Raw genomic sequence first — 20,206 nt, forward strand, 5'->3', positions numbered from 1 at the left:
GAACCATCCTGGTCACGGTTTGGAGGTCCGAAGGCAGGTATCGAGACCAAAGTCAAAACATGAGTACCGGTCGAACGCTAGTGTGTACGCCCAGCTAAGTCAGCACATCGATGGCTCTTATAAAATGGAGTGATGAGGACATACCCAAGATGAACACCAGACGTAAAGAGGCCTACTGCTCCGTCTGTTTTTCCTCCAGCTGCACCGTAAGTTACGAATTTGTGACAAAAACAACATGGTATTTAACAACAGAAGGCAACATAATTAAAGTCCAAGGTGGCACTAAAGACAATAAAACATGGTACCACAGTAGTTAGTACTTATATGCCTACTGCTAAATAACCACCCAGAGAGATCAGTGTAACAAATAAATACATAAATATATAAAAATACAATAATGGCTGCATTCAAGTGCTGTGGAAATTGCTAGCTACCATTTGTGATGCCCCATTTCTTTTTGTCGATGTGAATTTCAACATGGTGCTTTATGAAAAAATGGTGGGGCACTGGCGATTGGCTAAATGAGCCAAACAAAAACAATGTCAACTGTTAATCAGCTCTAATACTTTTTAGCGACAATAAAAAGTAAATGTATTAAGTGTGCACCACAATGGTTCAAATACAACCTGACTAACCAATGTCACTGCTGACCAAGGGAGATGTTATGGACTTGCGTTAGTAGCTCAGAACTTGGCACATTTAGGTGGCTGAATTATCCCACAAAGACAACACAATGCTCAGTGTCCGTGTTTACTTGGGTTAGCCATGACCTCTCTGCCATGCCCATCTGGGTGCCACCTTTCTGGCCTGTCCAACCGAGTTTAGATATTCATCAGATTGTTAAGATGTCCCCTCTGAACCCTTGAGAAACTTTTGCTGCTGCCGCCTCTGCCAAAGGTGGACAAGAAGTGTAGCTGTGGTCATTTCTTGTTTTAAATGCTGAACAGGCACAAGGATTTAAATTAGGAAAAAAAACAAACAAACAAAGAAACATTCAAAGTAGGCACAACATTTCTTCTTGTTCTCCAACACCGCTGGCCCTCAGTGGTAGACGCCTCAGCACAGAAAGGCAGAAACTGTGCTGTACGTTTTCAGGCCCATTCCTTGTGCATCAATGGGACAAGCACAGAAGACCTCCAACCTCAGTTTTGGCACATACTGTTTGTGTCGCCTGCCAAAAGAGGACAAGTCTGCAGCTTCCACAACAAACGTGGGCAGGACCGTTTCCTTTCAGGGTCGGGTGACTGCCCGCTCAGTCCACAGAGTATTCCCTCTCTGAATCGGTGCACAGTCGGCCAGGTCGGGCATCCTTCCGCACCTGAAGGGAGACGCAGCTCAGCCAGCTGCGGCTTGTTGGCATTTCCCCAATGATTTCCCAGCTGTCCGTCTCGTCACAGTACCGCTCGATGGTATCGTGGTACCTGCAGGACAGAATTGTGTTGGTGAGGTCTTTCAAGCATATTTGTGCCCAGGATTGGCGGGGGCAGCCATTTGCAGGACCATCTTTAGGATATGGGAGGAAACCTCACAACAGACACGATGCGAACTTCAGACAATGGCCAAGTGCTTAATTTAAATCCAGGCCGGTGCTAATTACTGTGGCACCCTGAAAACCTGCCGTTACTGAGGATTTATTTTCATGTGCATTGCGAAGTTTAATATGCAAATCAGTAGGCAAAAAAACATGAAATAGTATAAGTAGAATAAAAGCAACATGTACACAAGGATTTAATTGGTATGGCTTGTGTGAGTGGGCATTGGAATTGTCTGGCACCCCCATCATGGGCATCCCTGAACTTGAGAATGGTGTGTTACGTTACATTACATTGGAGATAAAACAAGAGATGAGAAACCAGTCAGGATAAAATATCTGACAGGAGTCACTGCCGCACTTAAAGTTCTCCCGCCGCAGTTTAACTCTTTGAGGGCTGAACATTTCTGTCTATTATGTAAAAAAATCCTGGGACGAGACGAGACTTTTTCAGAGAGACACCTTCACGTCCCGTGAGATGAGACTTTGTGCCAAGAGATTTAACCAACGCCCGGGACCGGAAATAAAAGACAAAGAGTAGGTGACAAAACAGAATGTCGTAAAGAATTCAAAAACGTTGGCTCGATACACATGCAGAGCAGGTTAGATATCATGGAAGTACTAAAATTTGAAAGTCTCCAAAAAATGATAGTAAAGAGCACATTAGCACTAACAAATGGAAATTATTACTTGGTGAAATAACGGAACAGCGAAAAAGAAATCAAATATATTGTGCAGATTTAAACTTTAAGTCAGAGACTTGTAGATCATCTAATTTGTGTTGCCATCGGGGAAAAGTAGTGTTTCTACCCAATGAAGAGGCGTATCCACGAGAATTAAAAGTTTAGTTGTTTGGTGAAAGTGAAATCCACATATGCAAGTGGCAGAGACATGAAGTGGCTGGCGCGTAGTGCAGGCCAGGGGGGTTGGCGAGCAAAGCGAGCAGGAGGTGAAGCTCCCTAGTTTACGTTATATAAATGTTATAACTTAGTACACATGTTCCTCATTGGCCGACTAAAAATACTGTTGGGTGAAATCAACCTTAACCCACCCCTTTCTGGGTAGGGTGGGGGTGATCTTGCGGTCTTGTATGCATGTTATCATCCAGTTGACACTCCGAATGACCACCAGAGGGCGAACAGGAGGTAGCTGCCAGCATTCTTTATGTCTGCGCATCACCGGCGCCCCTGTTGCTTTTCAAATTAAATAGAGTTGGCTGGTTCTGAGCGTCAACTGGGTGACAACATACATACAAGACCACTAGAAAAGCACATTAGTGAGTCTTCATTGTTTGTTAATTTATTTTTAAAGTTGTGTTTTTTTTTTTATTTTAATTATATTTTTCTCTGTGTTAGCTAGTTTCGACTAAAGTAAATGTTGCAAAAATCTTTGAGCAACCTCCATAATTCAAAGAAATCCAGAGGAGCTACAGATAAGCACACCATTCCTGTAAGAAAGGACATGCTAATCCCATTTACATTTTTTTGCTTCGCAAATGCTTTTATCCAAAGCGACTTACAAAACAGGTCAACATAATCGAGTAAACATTAGTCTTTGGGTGCAGTTTAGGAACATTCAATCCCACCCTGTAAATATTTACTTGGGCTTGTAAATACTCCTGTAATCACTCTCACCTCCAAACTTACCTGTCCCAGCCTTCCTCTCCCCCCAGCACATAGATCTTCCCATCTACCACTGCTACACCCGGTCGATATCTGCGTTCCTTCATTGGGGCACACATGGTCCACCTGTTTGTCTTAGGATCGTAGCACTCTACTTTGTCAGTGTTTTCTGTTGACGCATGCCACCCACCTGCAAAAAAAAGACACCAGTCTTTACTAAGAAAGCATAGGGTTAGGCGCTTCTTCCAAAGCCATCATACTTCTACTCTGCCGGTTTAAATCCCACCTTGCAGAAGCAACTCATCTACAATGTGGATCTGCTAGTCCAAGATGACCAAACTAATGGACACAAGTCTAAATGAAATGTCAACTTCTTAACTGCCCTCTGCTAAATGGTGAACACTTACTACACTTCTGCAGGCCTTCACTCGGCTGGTTTCCTCCACCGTTTCCTCTTTATTTTGCTTAGAATTCCAAGAGCTAAACTTAAAAGAAGTGATGAGGTGGCCTTCTTGTGCTATGCACCTAAAATCTGGAATAGCTGACCGATAGAAATTCGCCAGGCTAATACGGTGGGGCATTTTAAATAAACAACCAAAAACACATTGAGTTAACATGGCTTTCTCGCACCTTCATTTTAGTGTAACCCTGATATTCTGTAAATGTATTTAATTACCATATCTCCATAATCCTTACTAACCCCTACTTTCTCTGTTGTTCTTTTTCTGGTTTTCTGTGGTGGCAATCTGCGCCAGCACCACCTGATCAAAGCACAGGGCAGTCCCTTCATTGATGGACTAAAGGCCAGAGGTCCACATGACCGTCATCATCAAGTTCTTCTACGTGAAACCTGAATACCATGAGGACTTAATGAGGTCATTTATGTTGGGTAGAATGCCCAGTGGGGGCCGGATGGTCTCGTGGCCTTGGGACCCCTGCAGATTTTGATTTTTTTATCTCCACCCTCTGGAGTTTTTTCTTTGTTTTTTCTGTCCACCCTGACCATCGACCTTACGTTATTCTTTGTTAATAAGTATTGTCTAATTTTTAATAATTTTCTTTTTTTCTTCAAAAAAGCAGGGGTGTTGAACTCCGGGCCTAGAGGGCTACTGTGGCTACAGGTTTTCATTCTAACCCTTTTCCTAATCAGTGACCAGTTTTCACTGCAAATTAGTTTCTTTTCATTTCATTTTAATTGCCCTGTTTACATTGCTACGAATTGATTCTTTTCTTCATTAAATGACAGCCAAATAGAAATGAAACATGAAACAAGGAAAACAGACGATCACTAAATTGGGGCTTTAAACTCTAACCAATTTCACTCCAACCACTTTCTTAATGAGAAGCCAATTCTCGCTGTTAATTAAACCTGTTATTTCATTCCATGGCTTGTTGCTGCTCTCATTCTGCTACACCACACATCTCCAAAACTGTCGATTTTCTGTTTTTTTCTAAGAGTACCGTCAAAATGTTATGGTGATCTGAGAGATCAACCTTACTGAGACCATCACCTTTCTTTATTTTCAGATATTGTGTGATGGGCACAGGTGAGCTGCTCATGTGGCGGCTCGTTTTTTGTCTCATTATTGTTTGGCCGCTAATTAGGGAAAAAGAAACAACCAAGTGGTCCGTGTCAAATTAAGGCAAAAGAAGTTAATTATCCACAAAAACCGGTCACTAATTAAGAAGGTTAGAATGAAAACCTGCAGCCACTGTGGCCCTCTAGGACTGGAAGTCGACACTCCTGTTGTAAAGCACTTTAAGCTCCATCATTTGTATGAAAACGTGCTATACAAATAAATGTTGTTGTTGTTTACTTCTTTTAATCTACTCATAAAATGTGTATTTAATTTTTTTCTTGTTATAACTCTGATTTGACTCACACAGCACAGCTCAGACAGATCTGAATGAAGAGAATTCAAGTCTCGCCTTCCATATTGAGAGATTCTGCATCCAACCCCTTTAAAAATACCACATAGCGGAGCATTTCCTCAACACTTTCTAGATTCAGATTACAGACAAAGGATTACTGCTTTACGTTTGTAGCTGTGAATGATCACAAATGCTCCAGGAGTAATGGAGGAAAGGCCTACAAAGTTGCTTGCTCGCCGGCAGGTCTGTGCTCCCTTATCTTTTATTATCTTACGTACCAATAACGTAAATTTTCCCCTTCAGCACACAAGCTGCAGAGCCTGATCTGGCAATTTGCATTGAAGCCACTTCTGTCCACACACACGTTTTGGGATTGTAAACTTGAGCTAGATCCATGCCATCTCCATCTTCCAAAACAGCGCCCCCTGTGGGAGAGAGAAAAAGGAACTTTTAGTACCAACGCTTCTCAAGTAACATAAAACTGAAATGCTTTCTCTGCCTAAAACTGTGATTTCTTAAGTAAAATATCACAGGCCAATAGCAAGGTAATGTTATAGCTACATGGAAAATGTGCTGCCACTGTCTTCGCGTTGTTTTTTTTATTTTTTTGCATTGCATTATACTCAACTTATTCGCTGTTATTTTTTAAAAAGTAAATACACTATGCACCGTTCAAAGCAGTGTGGTAATTTTTAATGCATAAATTGAATGCATTTAGTTCATGTTCATGAGGTCGCTGGAAAGGGGTGTGTGGCGCTCCTGATATCTCTACAAAAGGACGAAAGTCCAAGTCTTTAGAGTCCTGGGGCTTCCATTTTGCAAGACATGGACGTTATCCAGTGACCTGAGACAAAGACTGGACTCCTTCAGTACTGTGTCTCTTCGGAGAATCCTTGGGTACTGTTGGTTTGACTGAGTGAATGAGTGGCGGCTCATGGAGTCCTGAATGAGGCACATGACCTCCATTGTGAGGGAGCGTCAGTTACAGCACTACGGCCATGTGGCATAATGTCCCAAAGGGTGATCCGGCTTGCAGGGTCCTCATTGTTCAGGACCTTAGTGGCTTGACCGGGCCAAGGGGACGCTCACGTAACACCTGGCTGCAGCAGATAGAGGGTCATTTCCGGGGGGGTTGGACTGGACCGCATGTCTTTAGGGAGGATACCAACCAGGATCCCAAGCTGTTTTGTCGTGTGGTGCTTGTGGCAACGTGCTGTACCAGTGAATGCTTCCCAACCTGACCTGACCCAATTTAATGATTGTGGAACAATAACTAATGATATAAACACTTGAAGTTGAGGGTATACTTGTATGTACCATGTTTAATGGGTATTAGGGTTGCACAGTTTACCGGAACTGGTAAACCCAATTTTTAAAACGGCATAGTACCCGCATTTTGGGATTTTCAATACCAGAAGTAAATGTCAGCTTTTCTTCCCCCCCAATTCTCCACCCATTCAAAGTGATCAGGCCCTCAAAGATAACACCGTCCTTACTGCTTTGAAGTGACAGAAACATCATGACTTCAAGAGGGAAGCAGTGCATAATGGGAGAACCAGGGAGGTGACCAATTGTGTGAAGCACCAGAGATGCTGGAGTAGGACTGGGTTTTGGAGTTATCGGTTATTTGTTTCAGAACTGCTCTGGTACCAGTATGTACAGTATCTCACAAAAGTGAATACACCCCTCACATTTTTGTAAATATTTTATTATATCTTTTCATGGGACACAACTGAAGATATGACACTTTGATCCAATGTAAAGTAGTCTGTGTACAGCTTGTATCACAGTGTAAATTTGCTGTCCCCTCAAAATAACTCAACACACAGCCATTAATGTCTACACCACTGGCAACAAAAGTGAGTACACCACTAAGTGAAAAATGTCCAAATTGTGCCCAAAGTGTCAGTATTTTGTGTGCCCACCATTATTTTCCAGCACTGCCTTAACTCTCTTGGCCATGGAGTTCACTAGAGCTTCACAGGTTGCCATTGGAATCCTCTTCCACTCCTCCATGACGACATCATGAAGCTGGTGGATGTCAGAGACCTTGCGCTCCTCCACCTTCCATTTGAGGAGGCCCCACAGATGCTCAACAGGGTTTAGGTCTGGAGACATGCTTGGCCAGTCCAGCACCTTTACCCTCAGGTGTGTTTGGGGTCATTATCATGTTGGCATGCTGCCCTGCGGCTCAGTTTCCGAAGGCAGGGGATCACGCTCTGCTTCAGTATGTCACAGTACATGTTGGCATTCATGGTCCCCTCAGTGAACTGTAGCTCCCCAGTGCTGGCAGCACTCATGCAGCCCCAAACCACGACACTCCCACCACCATGCCTGACTGAAATCAAGACACACTTGTCTTTGTACTCCTCACCTGATTGCTGCCACACACGCTTGACATCATCTGAACCACATTAAGTTTATCTTGGTCTCATCAGACCACAGGACATGGCTCCAGTAATCTATGTCCTTAGTCTGCTTGTCTTCAGCAAACTGTTTGTGGGCTTTCTTGTGCATCATCTTTAGAAGAGGCTTCCTTCTGGGACGACAGCCATGCAGACCAATTTGGTGCAGCGGGCGTATGGTCTGAGCACTGACAGGCTGACCCCCCACCCCCTAATAATAACCTCTCATACGTCTATTTTAAAAAGACAACCTCTGGATATGACGCTGAGCACGTGCACTCAACTGCTTTGGTCGACCATGTCGAGGCCTGTTCTGAGTGGAGCCTGTCCTGTTAAACTGCTGTATGGTCTTGGTGCTGCAGCTCAGTTTCAGGGCGTTGGCAATCTTCTTATAGCCGAGGCCATCTTTATGTAAAGCAACAATTCTTTTTTTTCAGATCCTCAGAGAGTTCTTTGCCAGGAAGTGCCATGTTGAACTTCCAGTGACCAGAATGAGAGAGTGGGAGAGCGATAACACCAAATTTAACACACCTGAGACCTTGTAACACTAACGGGTCACATGACACCGGGGAGGGAAAATGGCTAATTGGCCACAATTTGGGCATTTTTCACTTAGGGGTGTACTCACTTTTAATGCCAGCGGTTTAGACATTAATGGCTGTGTGTTTAGTTATTTTGAGGGGACAGCAAATTTATATTGTGATACAAGCTGTACACGGACTACTTTACATTGGATCAAAGTGTCATATCTTCAGTGTTGTCCCATGAAAAGATATAATATATTAACAAAAATGTGAGGGGTTTATTCACTTTTGTGGGATACTGTAGGTCTGAAAGCTGGCATCGATACCAAAATCAAAATTTTAGTATTAATCCAACACTAGTGTGTACTTACAGTGTGCACTAAAACAATACTAATCAGTATAGTGGCATTGTTTTCCAAAATACAAGAAATATTAATAATAAAAGAATAAGAATGTGAGGTCTGAATAGAAGAGACTACACTGGTTGAGCTCTGCCATAGTGAGTTTAAAGCCTCACAACATAAAAACGGGCACACAACACATACCAGTCACATAGAGCAATCCGTCTAAAGCCACAACTGCAGGACTTGTAACTGCCATCTTCATTGACTCCACAAAATGCCACATGTTGATATGGGGATTGTAGCACTCCACAGAATCGAGCCTCGAGTGGCCCTCCCAGCCTCCAACTGCAAAGACAAATCCATCCAGCATTGCCAAACCTATGGAGCAGGTAAACGTATCGTTATACTTAGAAGTCAGACAAAGCAATGAACAAGAATGAACGAGGAGTATAAAGTTGGTGGACAAGAAATCTATAACATGTGTCACACATTGGGAGGCAGCCAGAGGGCCTGAATAATAGTGCAGCTCGCCACCCCCTGGTACTACGAACTCTCTTTCTCAATCCTCTGCAGACCATCCACAGGAAATCCCCGATAGGTTTCCGGTGCTATTGATGACATCACTTCCGGTACCAGGCAGAGTAAGGGAAGGGGGGGGGGGCGCTGGGTCAATGGGTTGGTGGCCCCCAGTTGATGACATCACTTCTGGCACCAGCACAATTGAAGAAGTCACTTTCTGGCCCCGATGACGTCACTTCCTGTACTGGCCTTTAAAGCCGCCATCTTCCCTCCATACCATCAGTTCCATTTTGAACTCCAATCTATGAACATCAGTGGCATAACTTATACCCTTTTGCAGCCAGGGAACATAATATGGCTGGCTGCCCCCAAACCTTTTTTTGACTCTTTGTCTACTTATTGCGACACATGAAAAAGCACCTCCTTCTCACTTCAACTCAGCTGGACTACGTGTTCTAGGGACTTACAGACTGGTTACTGGTCATTTTTTCCCAACTCAACAAAATAATACATCACTGACTCATTGCAAGCATAATCTGAATAATTTTAGAGTTTAAAACACAAAAGTACAGACTATCCAAACCTGTTCTGTTACTGTAGTGGAAAACATCTAATGAACAGCGAGCAACAGATTCCTACAAACTTAGCACTTATTGAAAAATTAAGTGAAGGCTGGAGTTTTACTTTTTCTTTTGGCACCCTGGACAAGGGGTCAGCAGTAACTTCTCCTGGCAAGGGTGCCAGTTTAATAAAACTGTAACGGCCGACCCTTTACCCAGACTGGCCACTACACTACCAAGATTATTCCTTGGATCACCAGAGGTTTCTTGCTCTAATGACAAGCCGTACTCCTTACAAGTTGTACCTTTTTTTCCCCTCATGACGAAATAACCAGAAAACAGTAAACAGATATGTCAAATCAAACACGGATATCTCTCTATTATAAAAAAAAAATCCTGGAGAGAAACACAAGAGCGTCGAGACGTGATCTTCACGTTAAGCTCACGGAAGACACTTAAAAGACCCACGAGACTACAGAGATTGGCCAAGGAGCGTCTTGCGGGGACCTTAAACATGAGACTTTGTGCCAAGAGACTGACCCAGGACCGTCTCGCGATGACGTAGAACATGAGATTCTTGAAAGACATGCCCTACTTACAATAAATATCAAATAAGACGATGGGCAGCAAAACACTCAGTCGTGTGAGTGTAAGGCTTTGAGCACACAACAGATCCAGGGCTCTCAAGGATCAAGGACAATACGTTATAAATGAAACGTAGACGACAAAGCGAAGAAGAAAGCAGTGTGGAGAAAAGAGACTCAAAAGCATTGGAGACAAACAAAAAGAAAAAGAATAATCGAGGTGCAAATTCAGAAAATAAGGAAAGTAATTATCAGCCCGGAACAAGTGGAATTGAAAAAAGAGCAGGTCCAATCCAGACGTTGGCGCTATACACATACAGAGCAGGTTAGAGATTAAGAAAGCAGTGGAATTCGAAAGGCTCCAAAAAAAAAAACATTGGCACGATACAAATGTGGAAAAAGTTAAAAGAATATGAAAGTAGGAAAATTAGAAAGTATAAAAAAAAGAAAGTAAAGATCGCAGGAGTGCAAACAAATGGAAATTATTACTCGAAATAGGGAAAATAATCACAACGGACCTGGTGTCATTAAAAAAAAAAGCAGGATAAAGCGAGGTCAGAAATAAAAGACAAAAGAGTAGAAAACAAAGTAAAACGTCATAAAAAACAAGGGGGCCAAACACACGCAGAGCAGGTTAGAGAAAATGAAAACTGGAATTCAAAAGACTCAAAAAAAACGTAGGCGTGAAACACATGCAGAGCAAAATACAGAATATGAAAGCAGAAAAAAACGACAATGTCAAAAAAAAAAAGTAAAGATCGCATTAGCGCAAAAAAAGAGAAATTATTACTCTGAGAAATAATGAAAAGGCGAACAGAGATCGAATATATGGACACAGGTGATATGTCAGAAGTATGTAAATATTGTAAGGCTTTGAAGTTTAAGTCAGAGAATTTCAAAAACTGAGTTTACCTCACATGCATTTATTGGTTACTTTGCAAAAAAATGATTAACTGCTGATGATGAAGATCGTTTTGTCTGTGCTGAAATTTCAAACAGAGAAACCTATCCTGAATTACGGTACAAAGTCATTTAACACACATCTCACTGACCTCATTAGAAAGATTCAGCACATTGGGACTCGAAAGATTCCAAATATTGTTTTTACAGAAGTTCTGAAGTAAAAGTGAAACGAATGAAATAGCAACAATTCAAAGAAAAGAAAAAAAAAAAAAACTTAAAAGTGTGTATCTGGGAAAAACAAAAACGGGGGTTGGTGAGTGAAGCGAGCAGGGGGTGAAGCCCCCTAGTATTGTAAATGGAAAAGACAAACAAATATTATGTGTGTGCGCAAAATACCAAATGACCCCAGTGACTAATTACTATATAAAACACGAATACACAAATACAGTACTTACATTGAACCCTCCCTTGCCCCTAAACAATAAATAAAAACACGTAACACAAATACAAACACAGATTATTTAAACACAGCAATTGAAATGTGGTGATAAAGGAGTCCAAAATAAAGTCCGGCGGTATTAATACTGGCTGTAATGTTATTGTGCTCCTTCTCGTAAAAAAAAAAAAAACAACTTCACTGTGAAAAGTCCTGACAACGGCTGGTATGAATCCGAACCCCGGGGTTTCGGCTCTGGCTGTCATGATGTTGAAAAAACAACCTGTGGAATGAATGATGCAATAGTCGGCAGTGAGGAGGTGATAAATGAATGGGTAAATTGCCTTCTTTTCGCTCCTCGATTTCTCTCTCTCTCCCTCACCTCTTCATCCTCCTTTGCCTTTTGCTCCTCTTTTTTTAAACACGCAATGCCCCGGGATGTATCAGGTGAGTATGACAGGCAATTTCCATCTCAGGGGCTGCGGTCTCTCTCCAGCATCCTTCCCCTTTACATTTACGGGGACAACATTCACTGACGCACATATAACGGACAGTAAACAGGACGATGAAACGAAACGCGCTCAGCACAAACATAGAACATACTATTATTATGTAGCCCCGCTACAAAACAACTGTTTTCTGGGGATAAATTAAGAAAGAATGGGCAGTGAGGGGATGTCATCAGAGTAGTTTTCATAATAATAATAATTCTTTGCATTTATATAGCGCTTTTCTCACTACTCAAAGTGCTCAGCAATTGCAGGTTAAGGGCCTTGCTGAAGGGCCCAACAGAGCCGAGTCCCTTTTGGCATTTTATGGGATTCGAACCGGCAACCTTCCGATTGCCAGTGCAGATCCCTAGCCTCAGAGCCACCACTCTGCCTAGTTTTGTGTCCCCCAATCCTATAACTGACAGGGGGAAAGCACCATAAGTACGTGTGGCCACCTAACACTTGTGTCATGCAGGCCTCTGTAAGGATACCTTGGAATTGTAATTATTACTACTTGTTTTTTTTAAATATAAGAGCGAAGTGGTGGCACTGAGGCTAGAGATCTGTGCCAGCAATTGGAAGGTTGCTGATTCAAATTCCGTAAACTCCAAGAGTGACCCAACTCTGTCGGGCCCTTGGGCAAGGCCCTTAACCTGCAATTGCTCCTTCCTGGGTATGCCGTTAATCTGCATCCAGCCCTGCAAACAAGCTTACAGGGAAAATTTCGCGGTTGGTGGCAGGATTGGCACTCCAGCCACCGTGAAAAAGATAGATAAGTGAGGTGTCACCCGCTGCACTCGGGTCCCAATCCAGGTGGTTCGGCCCATTGTGGGTGCAGGAACGCGCTATCGGGGCATGCTCCTGACCTCTCTCTCTTGGTTTTAAAACAGAAAGAAGTACCACAGAGACAGATACATTGTGCATATGATGGCAGTGACGATATTCAAGATTCAGACATTGTGCTGAAGTTTTAAGCAACTGATTTGCTTTAGATAGGACGATGGCCTCAGCACAGGTATTCAGTGTGGCTGTCCCACCGGTCGGTAGCAGTAGCAGTGAGGCTGGATGATAACTGGTACAGTATGTGCAATTATGGCAAGACAGCAGTGATGTGTATTGACACCTAAAGTGGTCTCCGGGATGCCACATTAAGTAGTGGGCTTGGAGTCATGTGGCACTACAGAACTAAGCAGTTAGAGGAAGTGTGGCCAGTATGATGGAAGATGAAACAAAGAGGTCTGGAAATTTATTTGAGCATCCAGCCTGACAGTCAGGGACCTGAACTGTGTTGAGGTGGTCCACGCAGGGCTAAGACATCATTTTGTATTTATAACTTGGCTTCTCTTTGAGTGATTTCACCCTTTCCGTTTTATTCATGTGTAATAAATCTCCTGATATTTGCACCATTTGGCTACTTTGGCTTTCATTCTGGGTTTGGGTCATCTCATGAGCAACCCTATAAGTCACAGTGTGAAATGAAAGCTGCTGGATGGCACAGTTGTCACCTGAAAAAAGATGGAACTCTGGGCACTTTTAAGACTCTGCTGGTACCAAATATCTTGATTGGATCTCATGGACTTATGAGGTCTACTGGTGTCACTAAACTGGGTGGTGTTAGTGAGTGTGGTGGACTGGTTTGCTGTTCATGGTTGCCTTGAGCGTTTTGCAGCAGGAGCAGGCTGCAGCTCCTTTGTGTCACTAAGTCAGAGACATGAGAGGTCAGGGAAGGCCCCAGTGGCTGTAGTTTTTATTTCCAACCAATTTCTTAATCAGAAGCCAACTCTTGATCTTAATAAAACCTACTTAATTCTGGGGCTTGTTACTGCTCACAGTCTGCCACCCAAGACTTTCCTAAAGCTGTGAATTATTCTTTTCAAATGACAATGTGAACTGGAAAAGCGTTTCTTCTAAATTTGATTCAAATATTTAGTTAAAACGCATATTTCATGAATAAATCAAACAGGTATAAATGGAACCAAATTAATGTGGTAAGCTATTATCATTTTTGTTTCTCCTTGTTCAGCTGGTATTGGGTTGAAGATAAGATGCAATTCTAAGTGTACCTGCGGCCACTCTGTCCTTCAAGACCGTGACTAAACAAAAAAAAAAAACAATGGTAAGAAAATTGATCAGAATCTTCCAAAAAGTAACTTGTCAAAATTTTCTACTGTCTGTACTCATATTTCTGGGGCATTGGTCCTCTGAAAATAGCCATTACTACTGTAGAAACAAAAAATGATCAAACCCGAAATATTCCAAATTGCACACAAGACCGCCTCAAAGTTTCCAAAAGGACCCTGAATATTTACAGTCTACATAAAGTGATCATAACAGGGAGAAAAAGAGAAAGACAGAATTTATAGCATACCCAGCTCAGAGCGAGCAATGTTCATGGGAGCCATTTCCTGCCAAGTATCAAAGCAAGGGTCATAACGCCACATCTCTCTACTTGCAGATCCATCTGGGAATTCACCACCGGCCAGATAGAGAATGGACCCTGAAAGCAAAAAAAAGAGAACTAAGGCTAAATATTAATACGTCACTAAGGCTTTTACTGTCTAAAGTTCTGTCAGTTTGCAGCCTAGCGCTGTTTTCCACTTCCACTCAATATCCAGGTTTGACATACTATAGGTTTATAGGGTCTCCTTATTCCACTTAGATAGCTTTTCAGATAAGTATTACATTTTATAATAGTTTTCTATAACTCTGCTACATACCATGCTACCATAAAAGACAATACTGTGAGCCAAAACCATGTACAGTATGTAGGTCCAATCATCCACCTACTCTACAATGTGGTACATACGTCATATACAGGGTGGTCCGCCTCCACCGAGATGACTGCATTATGTGGTGAAGAGAAAAAATGATCAAAGTTGGTACTCCCATTTACAGAAGATGCTGAAAGTGATCTCCTTGTGCGTCATTACATCTCAGTGGCCGTCTCAGCATGTTCATGTACACTCTCGACGGGAGTCATCTCGGTGGAGGCAGGCCACTTTTTCGTGGGCCACCCTGTATTAAGTGAACGCTAGCCAATATTTTAGCACGTTTTCGGGAGGTCTTCGTTGCACAATACTTGTACTTATCGGACTCATTCATAAAAAGCTGTGTAAGAAACCGCCAAGTAAAACTTTGGCTGTATGGAGACATTAAAATTTTCCCCAAGCCAAAGGGTCTCCTTTTCATGCACAAATGCACACACAGTGTCTTTTGAATTCCTCATCTTACTGTAAATGTTTCATTGTAAACCAAGGTGGCTACAACCCAGTTTGCTAGCCCACTTGGCTCGGTTCTTTCAAACAACTTGGGTTGAAGTACTGGTGAGAGAAGGGCACGTTTCCCCTTTCCTATCCTCAAATTCCCCCTACCTGGCACAACTGTCCTGTCTCTTAAACAGCACAGCCATTACTATGCATCTCTGGCTACAGTCTTGTTTTAACATGTTAGGCCAGGTTTATACTTCACGCGACGCGATGCCTGCTCCAGCTACACAAGCGTTGTACTGTTTATACCTGTGCGCGTACTTTACGTAAATCTGGAAGAATCTACCAGGTGGCAGTGCGAGGTATCATCATGGTGAGAACAGGTTCGGCTTCGCTGTGTTGTGAATTGCCCGGAATATCCATTAAATTCCGATGACACCTTACCACAATATCTCTGAAAAGGATGTTTAATGATTAAATCCAGGGATGTGTCCATTCCAGCAAGCATTGGGCATGAGGCAGAAACAAGAGGGGGCATCAGGTCATCGCAAGGTGAATACAATTACTCACACACACACTGGTGTCATTTTAGTGTCACCAAATCTGCATGTCTTTGGAAGGAAACTGGGGCACACTGTGGAAACCCAGCAGGAAAAACATGTAAACTCCAGGCAGAGAACACCAGTGACGTGACTCCCTGTGAGACAGCAGCGCTACTGCTCCAGCACCGTGTCACCCCCATGTGTGTAATTATTAACAGTATTCATTATTTAAACAAAAGTAACAATTTATCTGTAAAATGCAGCATACATACTTTAATGCATTTCATCATGAAAGTGATATCAAGTATAAATCTAAGGATTCTAAATGTGCAGAGAGTTGGAATATCAGACATGTGATGTGTTCGGTGTGGTGATCTGTTGCTGTTTACCGCTGTTTTCAGCTCAGGAGGAAGCCCCAGAAAAACAAAGATGGCACAAAAGACAGTATGTGAGACTTTTAAAATGTACCGTTTCATTATGAAAGGGAATATGCGACAACTGAATATAAAAGCACCACCAATGCATCTGTATGTCGGCATTTTGCTTCACCACATTGAACAATTCATCAAACATTGGAACGTGCACATTGATCCCAAAGCGGCTTTCTGTCACATGTAGATAGTAAACAGAGACTCTGACGTCACATTCCATGTCTGTTAGGATGATGGTATACTATAATATTATAATGAAAATACAGTGGGTACGGAAAGTATTCAGACCCCCTTCAATTTTTCACCCTTTGTTATATTGCAGCCATTTGCTAAAATCATTTAAATAATTTTTTTCCCTCATTAATGTACACACAGCACACCATATTGACAGACAAAAAAAAGAATTTTTGAAATTGTTGCAGATTTATTAAAAAAGAAAAACTGAAATATCACATGGTCCTAAGTATTCGGACCGTTTGCTCAGTATTTAGTAGAAGCACCCTTTTGAGCTCATACAGCCATGAGTCTTCTTGGGAAAGATGCTTCACTGTGGGGACTGTATTGGACAAGTGATGTTCAGTGCCTGGTTGTCTCCACACATACCGCTTAGAATTAAGGCCAAAAAGTTCTATCTTGGAGTTTGCTAAAAGACACCTGAAGGACTCTGAGATGGTGAGAAATGAGATTCTCTGGTCTGATGAGACCAAGATAGACCAAGTTTTTCACACCTGGATTTGGGGATCCTCTGCCATTCATCCTTGCAGATTCTCTCCAGTTCTGTCAGGTTGGATGGTAAACGTTGGTGGGCAGCCATTTTTAGGTCTCTCCAGAGATGCTCAATTGGGTTTAAGTCAGGGCTCTGGCTGGGCCATTCAAGAACAGTCACAGAGTTGTTGTGAAGCGACTCCTTTGTTATTTTAGCCATGTGCTTAGGGTCACTGTCTTGTTGGAAGGTAAACCTTCGGCCCAGTCTGAGGTCCTTAGCAATCTGGAGAAGGTTTTTGTCCAGGATATCCCTGTACTTGGCCGCATTCATCTTTCCCTCGATTGCAACCAGTCGTCCTGTCCCTGCAGCTGAAAAACACCCCCACAGCATGATGCTGCCACCGCCATGCTTCACTGTGGGGACTGTACTGGACAAGTGATGAGTAGTGCCTGGTTGTCTGCACACATACCGCTTAGAATTAAGGCCAAAAAGTTCTATCTTGGAGTTTGCTAAAAGACACCTGGAGGACTCTGAGATGGTGAGAAATACGATTCTCTGGTCTGATGAGACCAAGATAGAACTTTTTGGCCTTAATTCTAAGCGGTATGTGTGCAGACAACCAGGCACTGCTCATCTCTTGTCCAATACAGTCCCCACAGTGAAGCATCTTTCCCAAGAAGACTCATGGCTGTATGAGCTCAAAAGGGTGCTTCTACTAAATACTGAGCAAAGGATCTGATTACTTAGGACCATGTGATATTTCAGTTTTTCTTTTTTAATAAATCTGCAACAATTTCAAAAATTATTTTTTTTGTCTGTCAATATGGGGTGCTGTGTGTACATTAATGAGGGAAAAAATTAATTTAAATGATTTTAGCAAATGGCTGCAATATAACAAAGAGTGAAAAATTGAAGGGGGTCTGAATACTTCCCGTACCCACTGTATGTGCTTAAAAATAAAATAGTTCTTCTTACTACAGGTCATGATTAGTATAGATAAAACATAAGAAAAGACTACTTCAAAAAAAAAAAGAAAAAAGAAAAAAAAAGAAATTAAACGAGACAACCTGACTTGGGGAATACAGGCGAGTTAAGACAAAAGGGCATTAACAGGCCAGCAAACAAGGTTAGCCTGGAGTGGATGGAATAGGATGAATTTGTGAGCCTGTGCAAGGATATGTTTTTAGAAATATAACCACGGGCTGGAATGGGGGCTGAATCCACCTGAGAAGGACTGGAATGAAGCAGGGGAGTCGGCCCATCCCTTTGCTCTGAGAGTTGCATCAAGGAAGCTGGACGAACATAAAGACAGTGTTACAAAGAAATACTTTCTCTCTCTTTCTTCCGCACCCCCAACCCTCTCTACTATTTTCCATCTCTCTCGGTGGCCACCAGTCCAGAGACTAATAAGGCAAACAGCCAACTGGTAGCAAGCATATGGATACAAGATGAACCACTACTTAGGTTATGATGGCATTATTATCACGCTCACATTTTTACTTGGCCTACATTTGGAAATCTTAATCTGACTTTTGTATGAATAAAGGTGTAACTTTTTCTTCTGTCAATTCTGGTATTCCAATTACCTGAGGTCACAGACATAAAAGGTGGTGTAACGCATGAGGGCTTTTGTATGGGAAGTGGGGCATTCTGTTAAGGTCTATGTAATAAAGAGTATAAAGGGGGTCATCTTAGGACCCTACCATGACAAAACAATGGTTCAGTCTCAATAATCACATTTATAATAATAGCAAGTTGCTCAACAGCAGCCATTTATGCTCTCAGTGGACAGCCTTCATCAAGTGGCACATGCATCTCCTACCTGAAACTACAAGTCCATGCTTGCTGACAGCAAAAGGCAGGCAAGAGAGGGACCTCCACTGGTTTGTTATGGTGTCGAAGCTCTCCACGCTGCGCAGCACAACTTTGTCGTCTTCTCCTCCAACTGTTATGATCACCTCTGAAGTTCCTGTGCAATTAATAATAATAGACATTTCACATTACAAAATGTGTTTGGTCTCACATAAGCTGAACAAGTGTGTGTTATTAAATAAAAAAGTTGAAAGAGTCCAGTGCACACTTCAAAGACCATTCGTGCTACTGTGCATGGAGCTGAAGCGGGCCCGAGTCTCTGTGGCCAGGCACACTTCAGATATACTGAGGACTTAACCAGTCCATCTGCACAGGGAAGCAGAGAAATCTCTACCAGAAATCTGAAGTTCCAGCTGTAAGCCAGCAGAAATCACCACCCAGCTACATCGATCACTTTGCCTTTATGAGATAACTAGCTGTGTTATCCGGCTTCGCACAGAAAATTTTGAAAGACAAAAGGCCTCAGTTATAGTGCCGAGGGTTAATCAGACGTATCAGAACAACTATGTAAAAAAAAAACCTTTCTGAACACAATATTTGTATTTTTTTTTTTTACCAAGAGTTAATAACTTTGGCAGGTAGGGTGATGTTGTGGTTAAGACTTTGGACCTAGAACTTCAAAACCTGAGGGTTTGGGTTCAAAGCCTGGTACTGACACTGTGTCACCAGAAGCAAGTCACTTCGCCTGCTTGAACTCCAACTGCAAAAACAAAGGAAATGTAACCAACTGTATATCAAATGTCGTAAGCTGCTTTAGGTAAAGGTGCAGTCAAATAATCTTATATATAAACGTCTACGCGTGGAAGTGTTTGTGTCTGACCGGCCCAGAAGCGAGAGGGGGAGTCGGGATGAGGGGCTCTACCTCTGTGGAAACAGAAAACTCGCTTAGCCACTAATAACACAAGTGAGACGAGCACATCAGCAAAACAAAACCTCTGAAGAAATTCAAAGTCGCTTAACATCGGCAAAACGGTATCCAGTTTACCTTTCCTCCTGCCGCTAACACACAAGCGATGTGAGCACGTCGGTAACACAAAACCTCCTAGGAGAGAGATGCCCAGAGTAGTTCCTTTTAATTACCTGAGACCTCAACATTTCAGTTTTTTTCTCCAACGATTTCAATAGTTTCTAGGACCCCGGCTTACATAGCTAGTTTTATATATAAATGTCTACGCATGGAAGTGTCTGTCTGTCTGTCTGTCCGGTCCAGAAGTGCGAGGCTACAGCATGAAGCTCAAAAAAAAAAAAAAATAAATAAATAATCAATTCTGTTGCCAAAGTGAAACCGCTGAGAAAAGAAAGACTCGCTTAGCCGCTGGTACACAAGCGATGTGAGCACGTTGGCAAAACGAGTCCTCCTAGGAGAGAGATGCCCAGAGTAGTTCCTTTCAATTAGCTGACATCTCTACATTTCAGTTTTTTTTTCTGATGATTTCAATTGTTTCTAGGACCCCAGGCTTTTTACAGCTAGTCTCTCTATTGTAAAAAAAAAAAAAATCTTGGAAGGAGACGAGGCGTGATTGTCTCAATGACACTTTCACATCCCGCGAGACGAGTCTTCAGGCCAAGTCCTGTAACCACACCCAGGGCTGGAAGCCCCGTGAGACAAGAGCTTATGTAAAGGGATTTGGAAAAATCCTGCTTGGTTATGTCAAACA

General features: G+C 42.4%; 1 protein-coding gene across 1 annotated transcript in view; it reads right to left on the minus strand.

The window, feature by feature from the left end:
* Nucleotides 1–289: 289 nt before the first annotated feature.
* Nucleotides 290–20,206, minus strand: part of si:ch211-256e16.3 (kelch-like protein 3) — a 31,878-nt gene continuing 11,961 nt past the window's right edge. Inside the window, exons 4-9 of the mRNA XM_039775440.1 lie at nt 18,499–18,645; nt 14,160–14,288; nt 8,500–8,676; nt 5,304–5,450; nt 3,178–3,343; nt 290–1,421 (exon numbers count right to left, since the gene is read on the minus strand). Of these exons, the coding sequence (XP_039631374.1) occupies nt 1,253–1,421; nt 3,178–3,343; nt 5,304–5,450; nt 8,500–8,676; nt 14,160–14,288; nt 18,499–18,645 (935 nt within the window). The 3' untranslated portion in view covers nt 290–1,252. The remainder of the gene's footprint in view (nt 1,422–3,177; nt 3,344–5,303; nt 5,451–8,499; nt 8,677–14,159; nt 14,289–18,498; nt 18,646–20,206) is intronic.

This window comes from Polypterus senegalus, chromosome 13, assembly GCF_016835505.1.
Source record: "Polypterus senegalus isolate Bchr_013 chromosome 13, ASM1683550v1, whole genome shotgun sequence".
In the NCBI taxonomy this organism is placed as follows: domain Eukaryota; kingdom Metazoa; phylum Chordata; class Cladistia; order Polypteriformes; family Polypteridae; genus Polypterus; species Polypterus senegalus.